We start from the raw sequence: 19,707 nt of genomic DNA on the forward strand, positions 1-19,707 counted from the left end.
GAAATTTTAGAGAATGGAATACCCAGTATCTCATGAAATATGTAGTTATAGAGTTTCATATATAAGTACATACATACCTTGCCACTCTGACACATCCAGCGCTTGTGACATTCAAGTTTTTTGGTCCCAAGGTACGTTTCGGGGTTAACCTCAATTCTTTGAGTCCCTGTGGCAGCATACACAAGCTGTACAAATACCTGAGGTTTGCGGTTCTAGGCACGTAAATGTACCTACCGCAAAGTACGTAGGCAGGCCTTTGAACCTCCGTCGCCCCCACATTTCCCACTTCACATCGAGACCTCTCTCGACCAAAGAAGAATCCAGATCGGGTCCTAGCTAGCTAGTTTTCTTGCCTTCCTATTACCACTTGACATATCTTGAGCCACTCGAGTTTGTCGCCCAACCCCATCCTTTCACCGACTGGTTGGCTTCCTGACTTGAATTTGGATCCGGTTCTCACATCATCAACCAGCCCTGCTCAAGATGCCGCCCAAGAAGGGAAAGAAGGGCAAGGCCGCCGACGACTGGGAGAACGAGCTCGGCGAGTCCATCGCCCCCGCCAACGGCGATGCCGCACCCCCGGCTGAAGGCGACGCCGACGCCGCCGGAGAAGAGGAGGAGGCCCCCACCGGTCTGATGGCCATGATGCGCAAGAACCGCGAGAAGCGCAAGAAGAAGGGCCTGTCGGAAGACTTTGTCGACCCGGACGCCAACAAGCCCAGCGAGCCCATCGAGGATCTGACCGCCAAGGCCCCCATCGAGGCGACGGCCGACGACGAATTCGCCCTCCCCGAGAAGAAGGGCAAGGGCGGAAAGGGCGGCAAGCAGCAGCCCGCCAAGGCCGCAGCTAACGCCGACGACGTGGGCGAGGATGGTCGCATGCTCACAAAGGCCGAGAAGGAGAAGCTGAAGAAGGAGCGAGAGAAGCAGCGAAAGAAGGAACAGGTAAGACGAAGCTCCGCATGTCTCTTTCTGCAGGCTGAACGCTCTATCAACTCACACATTCTCGAACCCAGGCTGCGTTGAAGAAGAAGACTGCTCCCGCCCCCAAGGCCGAGGCTGCGAAGCCCGCCGCAGAGGAGAAGAAGGCTGCTGCTCCCGAGCCGGAAGCCGCTGCGCCCGCCGCCGGCAAGAAGGGCAAGAAGCTCCCGCCGCACCTGGCTGCTCTCCAGAAACAGCAGGAGGACCTGAAGAGGCAACGCGAGGAGGCCGAGAGACTGGCCGCTGAGGAGAAGCGTCGCATCGAGGAGGAGGAGAAGAAGGACGCCGAGGAAGAAAAGCGAAAGGAAGAGGAGCGGGCCCGCAAGAAGCAAAAGGAGAAGGAGAGGATCGAGCAGCTGAAGAAGGAGGGCAAGTTCATGACCAAGGCACAGAAGGAGGAGAAGGCCCGCAACGAGCGCAAGCTGCAGCAGATGCTTGCTGCCGGTATCAAGGTGGGCCCGCAAGACGCAGAGGCAGCCGAGAAGAAGAAGAAGGCAGCCGACAACCGAAAGCGCGGCAAGAAGGTATGCTCTCGAGGAAAACGCACCATAGGGTTTGTCCTGTCGCACCGCTAACACTCTGACACAGGTTGACGAGGAGAAGGCCCTGGCCGAAGCTGCTGAGCGTGCCCGCCAACAGGCTGAGGCCGCAGCCAAGGAAGCCGAGGAGAAGGCCGCCAAAGAGAAGGCCGAGGCCGAGGCCGCCGCCAAAGCTGCCGCCGCGAAACAAGATAGCGACTTGGAAGACGACTGGGAGGCCGCTGCCGCTTCGGACGAGGATGTCAAGGATAGCTGGGATGCCGACTCTGACGAAGAAGGCGCAAAGGGCGAGAAGGACCAAGACAAGAAGGAGCTCCCTTCAAGACCGAAGCCAGAGGATTCCGACTCCGAATCCGAGTCCGAGTCCGAGTCAGAGGAGGATTCGTCCGAGGACGAGGAGCAGACCGCCGCACAAGCAGCCGAAGCTCAGCGGAAGAAGGAGGCTGCCGAGAGGCGAGAGAAGGCCCACCAAGCCGCCATGGCCGCACGTTCGAAAGACAACCTCCGATCTCCCATTTGCTGTATTCTGGGACACGTCGATACCGGTAAGACAAAGCTGCTGGACAAGATCCGACAGACCAATGTCCAGGAAGGCGAAGCCGGTGGTATCACTCAACAGATTGGTGCCACCTACTTCCCCGTCGATGCCATCAAGCAAAAGACACAGGTCGTCAACCGCGACGGATCCTTCGAATTCAAGGTCCCCGGTCTGCTGGTCATCGATACCCCTGGTCACGAGTCCTTCTCCAACCTCCGATCCCGTGGTTCATCGCTCTGTAACATTGCCATCCTGGTTGTCGATATCATGCACGGTCTCGAGCCTCAGACTCTCGAGTCCATGAAGCTGCTGCGTGACCGCAAGACACCATTCGTCGTGGCGCTGAACAAGATTGATCGTCTGTACGGCTGGAAGAAGGTCGATAACAACGGCTTCCAGGAGAGTCTGGCGCTTCAGAACAAGGGCGTACAGAACGAGTTCAAGAACCGTCTCGACCAGACCAAGGTCGCCTTCGCCGAGCAGGGTTTCAACGCCGAGCTCTTCTACGAGAACAAGTCGATGGCGAAGTTCGTCTCCTTGATCCCCACGTCGGCTCACACCGGAGAGGGTATCCCCGATATGCTGAAGCTCATTCTCCAGCTGACGCAGGAGCGCATGGTTGGCTCTCTGATGTACCTGTCCGAGGTTCAGGCCACCGTCCTCGAAGTCAAGGCCATCGAAGGTTTCGGTATGACCATCGATGTGATTCTCTCCAACGGTGTTCTGCGCGAGAGTGACAGGATAGTGGTCTGTGGTACCGAGGGTGCCATCGTAACAAACATCCGAGCCCTTTTGACCCCGGCGCCCCTTAAGGAACTGCGCGTCAAGTCGGCATACGTCCACAACAAGGAAGTCAAGGCCGCCATGGGTGTCAAGATCAGCGCCCCCGGTCTCGAGGGAGCCATTGCCGGTTCTCGACTGTTGGTCGTCGGCCCCGATGACGACGAGGATGATCTGGCCGATGAGGTCGAGGGTGATCTCAACAAGCTCTTCAGCCGAGTCGAGAAGTCTGGGCGCGGTGTTACGGTGCAAGCGTCGACTCTGGGTTCCCTGGAAGCGCTGCTTGATTTCCTGAAGGACATGAAGATCCCCGTCGCCAACGTCGGCATTGGCCCCGTGTACAAGCGTGATGTCATGCAGTGTGGTACCATGTTGGAGAAGTCGCCCGACTACGCCGTCATGCTCTGCTTCGATGTCAAGGTCGACAAAGAAGCCTCGGCCTATGCCGACGACAATGGCATCAAGATTTTCACGGCTGACATTATCTACCATCTGTTCGACAACTTCACTAAGCACATGGAGGAGCAGCTTGCCAAGAAGAAGGAAGAGTCCAAGATGTTGGCTGTCTTCCCTTGCGTGCTCAAGCCCGTTGCCGTGTTCAACAAGACCAACCCTATCGTCGTCGGTGTTGATGTGATCGAGGGAAGTCTCCGGATCAACACCCCTATCGCCGCAGTTAAGACCAACTCTGCTGGGCAGAAGGAAGTTGTTGGCATCGGCAGAGTGTAAGTCATCCGCCACCACCAACCATTTGTAATTGCAAGAACTGACGTTACGTGATTTAGGACGAGTATCGAAAGAGAGCACAAGCAGATCCCGGTGTGTAAGAAGGGCCAGCCTTCGGTAGCCGTCAAGATCGAAATGGGCAACTCGCAGCCTACCTACGGTCGCCAGCTCGAGGAGGACGACACCCTTTACAGTCTGATTTCTCGTGCCAGTATCGACACCCTCAAGCAGTTCTACCGCAAGGACATGACGAACGATGACTGGCAGCTGATTATCAAGCTGAAGCCCTACTTCGACCTGTAAGCGGGTGGGTATCTCAAAACAAGCTTAGCCTCAAAACGAAACTTGGCAATTTGCTCAACTGGGTAGAAAGAGAGTGAGTGTATGGCTTGGAGAGTGAGAGCCAGTCGAGGATGGACCAAAAAGAATTCGAGAAACGTGTATTGTACGAGACACTGTTTTTAGAAAGGCATGACGGAATGACGAAAAAGCTGCATCGTACTTTGTATTTATTTTTCTCCCCTTACTGCCTCGAGGTCCCGGTAATGAGGTAATGAATCCCAGGGGGGTAGGCGGGAGTGTTTGTTCCCTCCCGACAGAGATTCATCGTTTCCTTTATCTCGGCGTTCGGCTGTACCATTTGATTTATAGGTCTAGAAAATTCGTCTCTCTTGCTGTACCATTAAGAGCTTCCTGTTTGTGTGTCTTGATTTGCTTTGTGCTGGAGGTAGGCGTTGCTCGTGGCCAAGGTCAGTCGGGCGAGGATATGTGAGCTGCCACATCTAACGCTGCGAGGGATGGTTTATGCTTCTATTCGCATGATATGAGCAATATCTTCAGTATATAAGACGAGCAACACTGCGGCGCTTGCATTGTAGCGAGGGGCACAGTTGTATATGTCAGTCCCGCCGGCAGCTATCCCTTGTCCCCTTGCCCTCATTGACGCCAGCACCCTCCCGTCCTTGACTACTCCCCTCGCCAGCTAGCCCGGCGCCCCGGTCAAAGCCAGCACCTTCTATCACATCACTCCGTCCTATCGACGGCTACCCACACCACATGATTCCATAACACATCTAACCAGCGCACTGCTCTATTACCTAAAGTGAGTCACGCAGACGTATTCTTTTCCTCCAGGCACGAATCATACTATGCCGGCGGACTACACTGACGATCTAAGTCGCACCACTCTGTAGAAGGAACCATGAACGAGCAATCATACCTGCGATGGGGAGATCCCCACCCCGACAATAACTAACTACCTGGGCAAGTGGCTGGATGACATGGAGAGAGTAAAGGCAGTCTTCGACAACATCGTAAAAGAAGTGCTGTCCGCGGACCGCCGACACAAGGTCCGCCGTACAGCAGATCCGAAGCGAGGAAGCCGAAGACTTCTGCGATGTGGAAGTCACGGGGAAGAAGCTTGAGCTGGGAGGGGGGTCATAGATGGTATTACTTATCTAAAAAAAACTGCAGGCATTCCTATGGTGAGGATAAACCACAATCCATCAGTCGGTTCTCGCCAGGAAGGAAGGAGCAGAGCAGCCGCCCCACTTGGCGCCCCACTAAGACCTGCCATTCGCTTAGAGAAGCAGTATACCTCTGAATATACTCATGCCAGAGACAAAAGACATAAAAGAGGTAAAGAATGGCAAAAGGATGCGTTCCCGGTGTCAGATTGACGCCGGAGAGCGCAAAAAACAGTGGAGAGGCTGGGAATCGAACCCAGAACCTTTTCCATGTAGTCACGTGATCAACCAGATGGTTGCTCGCCATGCTAAGGAAACGTCATACCACTAGACCACATCCCCTGTTACTGTTGAGAGACTTGCCTTTATAGTAGTCTATAGTACCCACACAAGAGCCCACATCTAGGTTGTACCCACCACTGCTATTGCACATCAACGCTGAGCATGGCGTACTTACTTCGCTTCACCTCCTCACACCAAGTGTCTTGTCGCTTCAAGAGATTATACACTAATTATACGTTGAGTATATACTGCGCACTCTGCTCTAGCGACACCTTCTGTCTGGGCGGAATTCATTGGAGTAGCTTGATTGTCATGTTCTGTCATACATCACTGCAGTTCCGGATCGCTGAGGAGGTAATTATCAGTCTAGATGAGTACTCTTAAACAGAAGAGTTGGCTTACAGACCTGACTATCACTGTGTGTGTATTTGGGCTCATCAATTCGTATTATTGATTTATTAGCATTATGGCATAACTACATGTAGATAGGTGAGGAACATGGCCTAAAGGTAGCTAGGAAGAGTTGAAACTACAGATTAGAAGTACAGATGAAAGGAAACAGCTCTAGAGCCTTCGAAGTCCCCATCACGTCAATTCATTTTCCATCTGTCCCGAAATTCTCGGCGAAGCATTTCTCTACGCGGCCGACCCAGGCCCTGCGGTCGTCCAGCCGCTCCTCTTGCCGCGCGATGGCAGCTTCCGCTATCTCCCTTGCCGCCGCCGCCGCCTCCTCTCCGGCCGGGAGGTCGGCCGCGCATCGCCGCAAGAGCTCCAGCTCCTTCTCGATCGACGCGGGGACCTTGTAGCTGTCCTGGACCTCCTTTTCGGCTTTCGCGCGGGCTGTCGCAGGATCGTCCGACTCGGCCACGCGGTCCGCGCCGCACAAGCGCACGGCGTCGGCGCGCGAGGCTTCCATGGCCCGCTGGACGAGCGCGGCTCGCCTGAATCTGGGAGGGAGCGAGTTGAGATCGCCTCGTCTCATCTTTTTGCGTGGAGGCTCGCCTTCGCCTTGGCCATCGCCGTCTGGTTGGTTCATCAGTTCATCCCATTCGTCTTCCCATTCCTCTTTCTTTCGCCACTTCTGGCTCGACACTCTATATTCAATGTCTCCCCGGAGCGTCTCGTATTCCAGCAGCGGCAGGTCCGCCGTCCTCCGCCACTGGCCCCCGGGTAGCTCCCTCTCGCACATCTCCTCTTTCTCCTTCAGCTGGCGGACCCAGTCCTCCCGCCCCGCCTCGGCGCAAGAAAGGAACCAACGCGCCTCCCATTTCTCGCTGGGCGTTTTTGCCGACGCAAGGCGGGCTCGGCGTCGCTCCAAGTTCTCGTTGATGCGCTCCAGTTCGCACTTGGCCTGTTCCGCTTTGGTCTTGAGGTCTTTGGCTTTGGATTTGACGCGCGCCGAGGCGTGGCGGCGCTCCAGGGCCACCTCGAACGCGTCGCCGTCGAAGTCGTCGGGCCAGCCGTGTTGTTTGTACAGCGCCGCCAACGGTGGGTCGTGGTCTTCGTCTTCGTCTGTGTCGAGCCAGGCTCCGCCTCCTCCCCGGCCCAAGAACGGGGTCTCGTGTTGGCGGTACCAGCGGTTGATGTCGCGTAAGACGGCGGCAGCAGACCGTGCATCAATTTGGGCTATCGTGCCGTCCTCTTCTACCACCCCAGTGTCAACCTCGTCGTCATCATAGTAGTCTTCATCGTCGGCGTCTTCTTCCAGATCCGAGACACCACTGTCGGCATCGTGGTCGTCGTAGTAGCCTTCTTCTTCTTCTTCGTCTCCACCTTGGCCATCTGACCCATCGTTGTTTGCATTTTCAACACCCGCCTCGTCATCGTCTGCATCAATCCCCTCGTCGTCACCATCCTCATCCTCGTCATCCGACGCCACCTCGCGGTTCCTGGCTTCGATGTTGGGATCGTCGCAGAAGTTGCCGCTCTGGCCTACGATACATATCTTGTCCGTCCTGGTGTCGTAGATAATGACACTGTTGCCGTCGCCACAATTGGACAGGGCAGTGTACCAGGGGCGCATGTAGGGGCCGTTGTCGGCGTTGTAATCATCGCCTTCGGGACCATCATGCAACGGATCACGTCCCTGTTTGACTTGCTCCTTGTCTCGGAAGTCGGCGAACTCGCCGCCCTGGAAGAAGTGCTCTCGATCACGCGGGCAGACATAGGGGAGGATGCTGTAGAGATAGATGACGGCGGGGGCCAGGCCGAGCGACTCGTACAGGGACATGAGCTCGCTGACGTCGTGGGGCCCGACCTCGACCTGGCTGGGTTCCAGGTATCGCATTTCGACTAGAGTCTTGTAGATGACTAGTAGGAGGTCGGCCACCCTGTGAAGCCTGGCCTTTTGCTTGAGTGGGATGCTATCGAGAATATCCATGGTGTCTCTCTGACTTGCTTTGCAGTTTGGTTGGAAGAACGTGCAGGTAAGGTACGTTTCTCACGAGGCATTGGAGGCCATTTATATATCATACAATTGAAACTCTTGAGGGGAAAAGCTGCCCGTCATGAACCAGCATTGGCAATTTGCGGCACAGCTCTGCCGCCTTTGTGAGTAGATTGCCAGGCGTGGCGCCATCATGCCTTTCTGCCTGGGAGAAGGCCCACCCACCCCTGACGATGCATCGTTCCTGCCTAGAATACATGTATGCATCGTCTCAATAGACTAAATGCCCAAAGGCCTTCCTAGAATATGTGAGTGCGAGAATAGGGAACGAAGCCGGGGATATGCTTCCCGCAATAACGCAACCTTTAAACTGCTTGTTTAAGATCAGATGAGAAATGCCATGATTCTGCTGCCAACAACTGCGTGTAAGTCAAGACGGGAATGATAAACCCCACGTTGGCGATGTGACCGATAAGCTCCAAGGCCCCACTAAATTTTCAGAATTGTAGCTTCCGCCGCGACACCCCTCAGAAGAGTCAGGTATTGAATGATTCGGATGCATCATTCGGACCACTCTCCTTAAGATTAGCCGTCTTTCTCTTCCTTTTCTTTCTTTGTTCTCACAAACCAGCTCCCCGGCCACCATGGACATTGACGACGACACCCCGCCCGTCGAGGTCGAGCCCACCGGCGCCGCCATCGCCGACGCTGCAGGCAAGCCCCAAGACGACAATGATGCTGCGACCAAGGAAGAGCCGCCCTTCGACCCCAACGACCCGGACCCCATCGTGGCCTCGTACAACGTGTACATGAACCCGCCGCCCGAGTCGACGCGCAAGCTGCTGATCCTGCAGCACCCCAACAAGCAAGGGCCCTTGCGCGAGGCCTACAGCTCCCTGCACGAGGTCCGCGTCAAGCCCGTCCAGGGCATGATCGAGGTCGACGTCGCCCTCGACTACTCGGCCGCCAGCTACGACAAGGACAAGGGCATGCGCTGGGGCCAGACCCTGACGCGCTCCATGGGCGCCAAGAGCGGCGGCAGCCACGGCCTCGCGGGTGGTTTCGGCGTCGGTGTGCCCGCCCCGCGCGGCGGCCGCCGTCGCGAGGAGGACCGCGACATCTACGACTGGGGCGAGGCCGTGCGCCGCGACCAGGTCCTGCGCACGCAGACCCTCGGCGGCATGATTACCGACGGCGACGGCCGGAACGCCAAGAACGACTGCCGGTGGTTGGTGGGCGTCTTCAAGGGAGGTGAGTAGCAAGACTATACATACATATACGGTGTCACCGATTCATGGCAAGACCGAGAGCAATTGAACTAACCTGGCATGCGATTAAACCAGACAACCTCCACCTCACCCCCGCTACCTCCGAGATCCAGCTGCGCCCCCAGCTCCACCACCTCGACGCCGACACGGAGCAAAAAGCGCTGCAGCAGGCGCGCGAGCGCGCGGGCGCCAAGGAGGCCGCCGCCCCCGCCGCCGCGCAGGCGCCCAAGGCCATCCAGATGACCATCAAGAACACGAGCGGCGAGGAGACGTCGACCGAGACCATGACGGACCGCCTGCGCAACGTGCAGATGGAGGGCTGGCAGAAGCTCAAGTACGTCGGCGAGGAGGACGACGCCGCCTGGGAGCTCTACAACAAGACGCTACACTACGCGCCCGCGCTCGAGGACGAAGATATCAAGGACGACGAGACCAAGAAGGGGGACGCCAAGGGGAAGGGCAAGGCGACCGAGAACGCCGCCGCCGCCGAGGCCGCGCAGCAGAAGCTCCAGCTGGGCGTCAAGTGGGGCGAGGACGACTTCCTGCACGCCGTGGCGGGCAAGGACCGCATCGGCGTGCTCGAGGGCTACGGCTCGACCGTGCTGCCCGGGATCAAGGCCGAGGAGGAGGCCCTCGTGCTCAAGAAGGAAGAGGACGCCGAGCCGTCCACGGCCGGCGTGCGAAGGGCGCCCGCTGCCAGAGGAGCCGCGGGTCCGGCAGCTGCCCCGTCAACGGCCGCCGCCAGGGGAAGGGGCAAGGCTCCGACTGCGGCGTCGGTGATGGCTGCTGCGAAAAGGGGCGGGAAGAAATAAATGACAAAAAGGAAAAAGAAAAACAGGGAATGTCAGTTGGTATGATTGGTATGATCCTATAACAAAGTAATAGGAGGCGGGTGGTATCCGAAGTGGCAGTTAATTAAGTATGCATTGGCCCGGCGTTTTTCTCTTGTAGCATCCTACAGGCGTTCTCTTCACGGAGGCAAGATAAAGGATTTTTAGCCCCGAGGAGGAGGCTTGCTTGAGCGACTTGTTTCGCTATCAAATATATTCATGAATTTTGCAGTTTTGTCTTCTTTACTATGGTTTTTTGTTTCCCCTGAAAGAAGTGCTATAATAACGTGACTCTAATCTAACAAGATGTAATTGGATGATCTCGCGGCCTCTGGGTCGAAACCTTTCCTACTATAAGATAGGCAAGATCCGACCGAAAGCGGCAAGATTTCGCTTGACCGGGGACTCGGCTGCATGCCTGCCTCGGTCAAGACTGCGCCAATGGCACTGGATGGGCCCGTGGTGAGTTTACCCCCGGTTCCAAGCTGTATAAGGAATAATGTCGTCAATATTTCGCTGGATCTCCGGGGAGATCAGAGCCATGCGTCTCGTGGGCACATCGCTTGTGACATGCCACCTCCATCCCAGACGTATCGTAGTGGCTAACACATGCATCACTATCGGGATGCAACATAGCCAACTCATTAAGCATAAGCTTCCGCAGTCCAACCCGAGGGGGAAGCCCGTCGCTGCTGTGGTGGTCGATTGTACCACCCATGATTTACTTCAAAAGCTCGACATCGAGACCAATGGATCGCATAAACAAGTTGACGTTATCGAGTCGCTGCTTAGCCATCTCTGATGGCAACGTCTTGGACAACGCCACCGTGTCCATGACACGGTCCTTGACGGCAATGACGAGGCGCTGCTGCTCATCGGGGCTGGCACCGATACCAATGGCCGCGAGGAACTGCCACACGTAGACGTCTTCTCCAGAGGTAACGGTTCCGGGGAAGATGTGAGGAAGGGTAGGCTCCAGGTGGTTAAAGAAGTTGTTGAATTCGGCGACCCTAGATAATATTGTTAGCAATTTATTCTCGTATCATTTTGCTCATTCGATTTGGTACTCACCACTGGTGCCAAGATGTCTCGTTTGCGAGGCCGTTCTCCTTGATGATCTCGGCACGGCTCAAGATCATGGTCAATACAGAAATACCAATGCGGGTTCGTGCAATGGTGTTGATGTTGATTTGCTGGGTAATAATGCCCAGTATGCCAGTGACGATATGGATTTCAGTATCATTCAACAGGTTGAACAGGGCGGGCATGACCGCCATCGAGAAGGTATCAATGCTCTCGCGCATCGCGGCCGACATATTGATGGGTTCACCAGTCTGAACCTGCGCACCCTGGACTACATCGAGCTGGTCCAGGTGGACAACGATCATAGTCAGGATGGTGGTGCGCTGGGTGTGGTTAAGCTGGCGGAAAACCCGCGGGATGGCCTTCTTACCCTTGGGGTAAGACAGGAACGTAATGAAGGGGTGCATGACGGCGCCGCCAACCGGGTCGTGGACCTTGAGGGCATCCCAAAGACGGGTGTTCAGCTTCTCGGCAGTCTCCTCCCACTCTTTGGTCGCCTGGTCTTTCTCGCCGTTGGAAGGCTGCGGGATAGTACGCTCGTGGTCCTCCATCTTCATCAGAGTCGAGTAGACTTCCTCGATGGCTCGGAGCGTCACCTTACGGTCGGCAATGTTTGAGCTATGGGCGCGATGGGCACTACCGGGTCGGTGAGCATCATTACCGCTATCGGTGCGCTTGATGTTGAGCAATGGCTTGGGCGTCTTTGCGTTGCTGAAAGAGATCTTGCCAAGACTGCCTTCAATGACAAGCTGCTTGTTCTTGGGCTTGTTCTTAGCAGCCTCGACTGCGCGCTGGACCTGTTGCTCCATCCTCTGCATGTGGTTCTCGGGGCCGCGGCCGCGTCTCATATTGCCATGACGGTTACCAGTCTGGAACAGGTAGGTCTGGGCGAAGTTGTTGAGCGGCTGGTTGGGGTTGGGTCGTCCTGCGCGCAGAGAGCTGTGGACTTGGTAGTAGAAATCCTCGGCCAGAGACGCGTCGGTGCCGTACTCGCCGGGGTCGCCCGTAGCCGACACCAGCTGCTGCAGTTGGATTCTCGTAATGAAGTTCTTGTCATGGGGAGTCATCAGACCGTTATCCTTGCTAAGGACAAAGATCTTGTGATTACGCTTGGCGCGCCGGGCCTCAGCCTCAAGGAATGCGGCCTTCTCGTTGTCCGACAATCCAGACAGCTGACCAGGGTGAGTAATGACCGGCTGGCCCCCAGGCTGACCGCGACCATACGAGTTCTGCTGTCGGTGAGCTTGGCCTTGACCTCCCATACGCGGAGCTTCTCCAGACATGCGGGCGGGGTTCTGCAGAATCTGAGTGGGAGCCGGCATACCAGGCGGCGGCTGAGGCTGCGACTGCGGTGGTTGCTGCGGCTGCGGGTACTGCTGGTGCTGGTGAGACAGGGGACTAGGCACATTGGGTACATGCTTGGACGTAGGCCGCTGCAGGATAGTCACAGGGTGGCCGTGAGGTCCGCCAGCACCTTGAAGCTGTGCTTGGTGAGTCTCGGCAGGAGAGCCAAAGCGGGCATCGTGAGGCTGTAAAAAGGGTTGCCCAGGCATACCACCCTGCTGCTGGAATCGGTAGTCAAGGTGCTCCTGACCGGGGTACTGGGGCTGTTGTTGCTGCTGCGCAAGAGGAGGCGGCTGCATGTAAGGGGAGCTGGGAACAGGCGTCTTGCTGGTAGCCACTTGGGCACGCATGGCGGCCTCAACTTCTTCCAGACTCATGACCTTGCGGCTGGCGGGCTGCTGCTGCTGCTGTTGCTGCTGATGCAGCTGTGGCGGGAGATGGCCAGCAGCTGCTGCAGGCGTTGCTGCCTTCTTAGGTGCGGTGCCCCAGATAGAAGCATCGATCTGGAGATCGGCAGTCGGCTCAGCGTCGCGATACTTTTCGTAGCCACTTCGAACAGGCTTTGGCTGGCTATAGGCGTTTGAGCCATAGCCCATGTAGGGATCGTGCTGCTGATGCTGAGGAGCAACGGGGAACTTGGGCGCGGGCTGGTGACGTTGGAATCGCATCTGCTCCTCCTCAAAGGCGTTTGAAACCTTGGCAGTCGCGCCGAAGAAATCAAAGTCCTTGCCTACGCCTCCTTGCGAACTACCCACATTGCCTCCATCGCCGAAGGTGTCATCGTTGAAAGCGTCATCCGTCTCGTCGAGCTGGTCGCCCAAGCCGTCATAGGTATCCTCGTAGTTCAGCGCTTCGAGGTCGTTATCGAATTTGGAGAGATCGGCAAACGGATCGTACGACTGGCTGAAGCCAGGTGCCGAAGTGTTATGACCAGCCATAATGGCGGCGCTCAAGAGCTAGGTCGCAACAAAAGATTGCCCCGCAGGCAATATGGCAAGAGAAAATGGAATACCAAGATCTGGAGGCAAGTTTTAGTACAGGGCCACGCAGACTAGGTCTTTTCAGAAAAGGAAGAGAAAGATGTAGAAGATATCGGCAATATGAAGTAAGGTTTGGGTACGGCGACCATCTGGGTTTCTCCCGAAGGAAAAATGTGTGATGCGGAGAATATCGCCGATATGGGATGTACGCCCAGAGGAAACTCCCAATGCCAGGCCCAAACAACTGCGTCTTGTCTTGACGAAGCTTGCAAGAACCTATGAGGAGTGACAGCAGCCTAGGTCGTCATGGACCCTGATCGCCGAATGTTGTATGTGATGTAGTGGTGGTGGGAGCTTGGTGGGAGGAGCGGAGTGCGAGTGTGCTGCTCAACGTGGGGCAAGTTTGCCCGGGATTGTGGACAGCAGTCGTGGTGGGAAGGCGCATTTGCTCGTTACAAAGCACGGCGATCCTCGGCGACCAAAAGAGAGAGAAGGATACAGGTTTGGGTAAGGATAAGTAAGAGATGGCACTCACAGCTAGAATAGACTAAGAATATATTGTATTGGGAGGTTGTCGGGGTGCTGGATCATGATGCGACGATATGTGAAGTATGAATATCGACGATAATCCAACCTGTCGCAGTCCGACAGCGCGCAACTTGGAGGGCAGTCCGTCTATCTTCGGAGATAGACTCTTCTACACACCAGAACCAAAGTAAGAGGCGCTGTGGCTCAGGCTAAGTCGATGACAGCAGATTGGGTTGGTAGTTGAGGGAGAATGAAGAGGTGTTGGTGGTCGTCAGGAACCAGGGCGCGTGCTTGATCTGCGCACGGTTGATGATGATGATTGATTTCCTGGGCCTGAGGTCCAGAACCACCTAAACCTAGCAGCACACTGCACAAAAGCTGCCTCTCTGTCTTTCGTGCTGCACCGGCCAGCCAACTTGGGTTAGCTTGCCCAAGCTTCTTAGGTCCAGCCGGGTAGCGAGCACCTAGTCTCGGCGTCATACTTATTCCACTCCCGCCCCAAGTCCGTGGGCATGGACTCGATGTTTGATGTGCAACGGCTCTCGAGCGATCCACCACCACATAATCCCACCAACAGCGTACATTCCGATATTCATTGATATCCATCCAGAACGTGGGGTTCAAAACTGCTGTGAATCATTGTCAATCACAAGAGAAGTTCCACGCCCATGTGTCTTGATTTATAACTTTTTCTGTATAATGCAAGGCGCAGACAATCATGCAACCACCATGTCACCACAAGCAGCCATGGCCCGCCCATAGGAATGATCTTTTCAGTGAGCGAGTACTTGATAGGGATACTACTACACCAACGATATAATGTCATTGGCTGTAAAGCGATTTTGCTCCCTGGAACACACTGAACGTGGCCAGTGTTGGTTTACCATGCCACAAAGCTTGGGTGTATACAAGTCCCGGTGTAATCACATTGGTACGGCTGGTGGTTGCAAGTTCATGGGCTGTGAAGCATGCCTGGTGTTGCCCCTGGTCGTACTCGATGTCAATTATCAATTAAGCTTTGAAGATATTTTGTACTTGAAGCCTGGCCTTCAGCTTATGGATTCAGGCCTGAGTACGTCTATGCAAATAACCTCACAATGGCCGCGTTGCGATAACGTTGCCCATGACGCGGCGTTCAAGGCCCAATCCGTTGGTTGTAGGGCTTATTCAAGTGCAAGTTTATTTTCTCGGGGTTATCATCTTTTTCCCATCAAGAAATGTGCAAACCAAATATCCTTGAAGCACATACAACATGTTAACATACAGTCAGTACATACATCACATGAGAGAACGTCTGGGTTCTGTATCATGTCTTCTGTCATGTCGTATGTTGGTATTTGAAGACGAGATCGACAGCGCTTGATCGTGGAGACGTCCGCTTTACCCGGGCTGGCAGCTTGGCAGGTACCATTCTTCTTACTGGTCCCTGGGAAAACCTCGTGTTACTGCTCGAGTATTAGTAACAGATTAGTTGAATACGACATTTTAGGAGTTAAGGTCTACCAGTCAAAAGCAAGTGTTCTTTAGACTGCCAATTGGCATTCTGGATGGGTCATCATAGGTATGCCTAATTCGTTCCATGAATGTGATGCCGGTGGTCAGGATCTTCGCCTTATCATCTTAGCGAAGCCCTGGCTACTGGTAATCTACAACGACTGTAAGATGCCAGGCAGCCTGCGGTTAAATGGCCTGCAGATGTTGGTATGTACATGGTATGATATTGCAACGCATCCATTGTCAAATGTCAGAGACATGCAGCGCATATGTACGTCCATTGATTTTCACCAGCATCTACCTTCTCCGAAGCAAAAGTTTCCATAGGCCGCCTCCAGGTACTGAGTACGGAAAGCCAAGGCCACGTAGCAGGGTCCACAGCAGGGATCCAGGTACAGCAGGGTGCGGCGGGTTAGCGGCATTGCACTCAGCGCTGTAAGTTTGGTTGCTCCCAGCATTGCGCATGGCTAGCACTGTTTCTGGCATTGCTGTTCTTCAGCGCCTCGCGCATGCCGACGTGTTTGGGGCTCCCATCGCTGTCTGTTTGCTGGACGGTATGTACCCCCTTTTGTCTCCTCTGAGCGACGCCGATTCAGTCCAGTTATCCTTGCCCTGTCACTTTGACACCGGTTTGCATAGTCTGTGTCTCATCAAACATTCAGGGGGCCGATGTCCTATTCAGGTTACACCTGCCATGAATACCAGCTGAAAAGCTGGAGTATGGCACACATGCCGTTGTGTATGGAGCCGAGTAGTGCCGTATTAGAGGGAGAAAAAAAGATAACGAGGAGGTTCTGGCCCGAATGCATGCACGCATAGTACAGTAGTCTTACAGCATTCAATTGGGTGCTTCAAGAGCTGGAATAGAATAACTCCCAGCTCAACACCCCAAAACGCGCTACCTATCAGTGATCGATTGGTCGCTTCCTCCTCGCTGCACTGTAACAGAGCCAAGAGACTCGGTCGCATTACCCTCTTCTTCTTCTTCTTTTTTCCCCCGGAGGCGCGGGCAACATCGTACTAGGGAAACACAAATCCAAACCTTTTTGTTGTTTCACCCGTCTTTATTTTTGTATTCCTTTCCTCATTCTCTCCCTCCCTTGGCTGCGATACGATCCCTTCAATCGACCTAAGCATCTTCCTCGGTAGTCAGGGTGCCTCAGCCTTTCCCGAAATGATTTGACGCCCCCCTTTGTTCCACGTCTTCGCCAAGTTGCATATACTTTTGACTAGAGGGAACAATTGGGTCCCCCAATTGCCCCCTATCGGCGGCCCTCGATCGCATTGACCGGTCCCTCTATTTGACATTTGCCCTGCAATCCCTCCATACCTTACTTCTTCCCTTCAACACCTCCAGGTCCATACCTATTTTTCGTTATACACCATTGTAGCGAGGATTTGGACAAGATGGCGGCCGGAAATGCACGCATCGTGCGATATGTTCTGTTTGCCTTTTTCGTACGTTTCTCCCATGATCCGAACTTTCTGAATCGCCCAGCCGCACCGTACTAACACTAACTGCCGTCTCAAGTTCGTTGCCGTCCTCTATTTTATGTCCCACTCCACATACCAAGGCGTGCCGCTGAAACCAGAATCATTCGGAGCCGGGCGCGGATCGACCGCGAGTAAGCCAGGCGATGGCATGACCGGAGCAGGCACGAAGGCCTCCGAGATCCAGAAGGAGGAGGCACTGTTGAAGAGCGGCGCCAGCACTGGCACCAATGGCGGCAAGTCGAGCGTCGGCTCGTCGCCCAAGGGCACCAACGGCGGCTCTGGAATCGCCGTCTCGCACCAGGACCTCTCCGAGGCCCCCATGGCCTTGACCCCCTCGGACGCCGGTTGGGACAACCTGATGGGCACCGCGCCCGGCCCCCGCATGAACGCCACTTTTGTCACCCTTGCCCGCAACAGCGATATCTGGGACATTGCCCGCTCCATTCGCCAAGTCGAAGATCGATTCAACAAGCGATACAACTACGACTGGGTTTTCCTGAACGACAAGCCTTTCGATGCCACCTTCAAGAAGGTCACCACCTCGCTGGTCTCCGGCAAGACGCACTACGGCGAGATCCCCCACGAGCACTGGTCTTTCCCCGACTTCATCGACCAGGACAAGGCCAAGAAGGTGCGTGAGGACATGGCGCAGCGCAAGATCATCTACGGTGACTCGGTCAGCTACCGCCACATGTGCCGCTTCGAGTCGGGCTTCTTCTTCCGCCAGCCTCTGATGATGAACTACGAATGGTACTGGCGTGTCGAGCCCAGCATCGAGCTCTTCTGCGACATCCACTACGACCCCTTCCGCTACATGGCCGAGAACAAGAAGAAGTACAGCTTCGTGCTCAGCTTGTACGAATACGTCGAGACCATCCCTACCCTCTGGGACAGCGTCAAGAAGTTCATCAAGAACAACCCCGAACACATTGCCGAGGGCAACTCCATGGCATTCCTCAGCGACGACGGTGGTGATACCTACAACCACTGCCACATGGTAAGTGATCTGTTTTTCGGACTTTTGCGGACCAAATTGCTGACATTCTTTCTAGTGGTCGAACTTCGAAGTCGGTAACCTCAACTGGCTGCGATCCAAGGCCTACGTCGACTTCTTCGATTCTCTGGATAGGGACGGTGGCTTTTTCTACGAGCGCTGGGGCGATGCTCCCGTTCACTCGATCGCTGCCGGTCTCTTGCTGAAGAAGGAAGAAATCCACTTCTTCAACGATATCGCCTACTACCACGTGCCCTTCACACACTGCCCGACTGGCGAGAAGACACGACTGGACCTGAAGTGCCACTGCAACCCCAAGGACAACTTTGACTGGAAGGGTTATTCTTGTAAGTTCCTGGTTCATATCGCCCTTTGTGACAAGTTCTCTCAACTAACCCACAACCAACAGGCACATCGCGATACTTTGACCTCAACGGGTTGGAGAAGCCGGAGGGCTTCGAGAACCAGCAAGACTAGAGACGTCGTGATTGAAGTAGTTTTCTGTATAACATAGAGGTCATGCTGATTTCATTCTAATGACGAATTCAAATTATGTGCATCAAACGGTTCCAGGGGGAAATGGACACATCAAAAGGGGTGTGTGGGTAGGCGTCATAAGGGTCCCATTGGAGAAAATGCGGTAGCCAAGAGAGGTTCTTCTGTACATATCTCTTTCAGACATTGTGCCATCTCAGAAAAAAAAAGAGCAGATTTCTGTGTCCGCTTAATCTAGGATATGATATATTACACGTGATGTACAGATGAAGCCATGTGCCCATTTCTCTAGTGCCTTGCAATCCTATGTGGCATTTTTGATGCTTGCTGCCTGTCTATAGTCATCTGTCTCGTAGAGTTTGATCTCCTTAGGCTCCCACAGAGGCCTTCTTGGGCTTCTTGGTGCCGTACTTGCTGCGACTTGTCGAACGGTTGGCAACACCACCCTGAGTATTAGTTAGCAGATGGTTCGACCTCAAGAACCCCCCTTACTAGGGACATTTGCGTGCCCGGCATTAAGTCCGCCATTGCTTTCCCCAATGGCCGCACAGAAAGTAACCGAGAAAGCAAAACACCGAGAACTTACCAGATCCAACGCGCCTCTCACCAGATGGTACCGCACACCGGGGCAATCCTGGGAGCGGCCGCCGCGCACCAGCACCACGCTGTGCTGCTGGATGTTGTGGCCCTCACCGGGGATGTAGGCCGTGATCATGCGCCCGCTGCTCAGGCGCACACGGGCCGTCTTGCGCTCGCCCGAGTTGGGCTTCTTGGGGCGCTGGATGCCGACTTTCAGGCACACGCCCTTTTGCTGGGGGGACCGCGCCTCGGCCAGGGCCGGGGAGATGGCGTGGCGGGCTCGCTTGCCTTTGTTGTGGCAGCCCTGTTTTTTGGTGTTCTCGTTAGAATTGCTGGCTCGTAATAAGGTGTTTGAGAGGAGGAGGAAGGGAATTGGCAGGTAGACGCACTCGAATGGACTGCATTATCGTCGCTTGCGGCGCCGGGGTGCTGGAGAAGGCGCGCACTGTCGTCGTCTTGGTCGGGATCTTGGAGGCGAGGCTCGGCGTCATGGCTGGCCTCCGTGCCAGAGTCGGCAGGAGGTGGCGGAAGAAGGGTGCTGCCATGGTTGCGACGGCGAGGTTCGGTGGCTTCGAGAACGGGACACCCAAAGCAGCTCAGATATCCAATCTCCAATCCAATGTGCTATCGATGCAGCGATACAGACTGAATCTCAATTTGCCAGCAGCTTCAAAGCCACACGCTTGGCTGTGGCTGGTGTTTCTGTCTGTCGGCGTTAAACCTGACCGATGCCCCGCTAGCCTCTCATTGACCAATTCACATGCCAGTTACTTGTAGTAAGGTGGGCAAGTCTATCCCCGCCACCCTTGGGCCGGATCTCACACCTATCTCCCTGCCTTTACCCCAGACTCTGGTCCGGGATTTCTAAGTGGCTATCCTCGGCTGAGGTTACGCTCGGGGAATGCGCCCTGGAATCTGAC

The 19,707-nt window shown here is 55.2% G+C and overlaps 6 protein-coding genes across 6 annotated transcripts; 4 read left to right on the plus strand and 2 right to left on the minus strand.

The window, feature by feature from the left end:
* Positions 1–483: 483 nt before the first annotated feature.
* PG985_005223 (uncharacterized protein) lies at positions 484–3,867 on the plus strand (the record flags this gene model as incomplete). Its single annotated transcript, XM_066824992.1, has 4 exons — positions 484–945; positions 1,017–1,505; positions 1,570–3,563; positions 3,624–3,867. The coding sequence occupies 4 exons, from the start codon at positions 484–486 to the stop codon at positions 3,865–3,867; spliced, it is 3,189 nt and encodes a 1,062-aa protein (XP_066688152.1).
* A 1,815-nt stretch (positions 3,868–5,682) lies between these two features.
* PG985_005224 (uncharacterized protein) lies at positions 5,683–7,098 on the plus strand (the record flags this gene model as incomplete). The annotated part of the gene is made up of 5 exons (XM_066824993.1): positions 5,683–5,730; positions 5,798–5,821; positions 5,881–6,453; positions 6,520–6,902; positions 6,969–7,098. The coding sequence occupies 5 exons, from the start codon at positions 5,683–5,685 to the stop codon at positions 7,096–7,098; spliced, it is 1,158 nt and encodes a 385-aa protein (XP_066688153.1).
* A 1,244-nt stretch (positions 7,099–8,342) lies between these two features.
* On the plus strand, positions 8,343–9,778 carry PG985_005225 (DNA-directed RNA polymerase III complex subunit Rpc37; the record flags this gene model as incomplete). The annotated part of the gene is made up of 2 exons (XM_066824994.1): positions 8,343–8,949; positions 9,042–9,778. 2 exons carry the CDS (start codon positions 8,343–8,345, stop codon positions 9,776–9,778), a joined length of 1,344 nt encoding a protein of 447 aa, XP_066688154.1.
* A 739-nt stretch (positions 9,779–10,517) lies between these two features.
* On the minus strand, positions 10,518–13,179 carry PG985_005226 (topoisomerase II-associated protein PAT1; the record flags this gene model as incomplete). The annotated part of the gene is made up of 2 exons (XM_066824995.1): positions 10,518–10,806; positions 10,868–13,179. Coding segments are annotated over 2 exons (2,601 nt in total), but the record flags the coding sequence as incomplete, so codon positions are not given.
* Positions 13,180–16,632: 3,453 nt separating this feature from the next.
* PG985_005227 (Glycolipid 2-alpha-mannosyltransferase 1) lies at positions 16,633–18,190 on the plus strand (the record flags this gene model as incomplete). Its single annotated transcript, XM_066824996.1, has 4 exons — positions 16,633–16,683; positions 16,757–17,716; positions 17,772–18,060; positions 18,123–18,190. The coding sequence occupies 4 exons, from the start codon at positions 16,633–16,635 to the stop codon at positions 18,188–18,190; spliced, it is 1,368 nt and encodes a 455-aa protein (XP_066688156.1).
* A 386-nt stretch (positions 18,191–18,576) lies between these two features.
* On the minus strand, positions 18,577–19,332 carry PG985_005228 (mitochondrial 37S ribosomal protein uS12m; the record flags this gene model as incomplete). Its single annotated transcript, XM_066824997.1, has 3 exons — positions 18,577–18,654; positions 18,795–19,091; positions 19,177–19,332. The coding sequence occupies 3 exons, from the start codon at positions 19,330–19,332 to the stop codon at positions 18,577–18,579; spliced, it is 531 nt and encodes a 176-aa protein (XP_066688157.1).
* Between the last annotated feature and the right edge of the window lie 375 nt (positions 19,333–19,707).

The sequence above is a fragment of the Apiospora marii genome, assembly GCF_038362585.1.
Source record: "Apiospora marii strain CBS 49790 chromosome Unknown utg000003l_segment0_segment0, whole genome shotgun sequence".
NCBI classification, from domain to species: Eukaryota; Fungi; Ascomycota; class Sordariomycetes; order Amphisphaeriales; family Apiosporaceae; genus Apiospora; species Apiospora marii.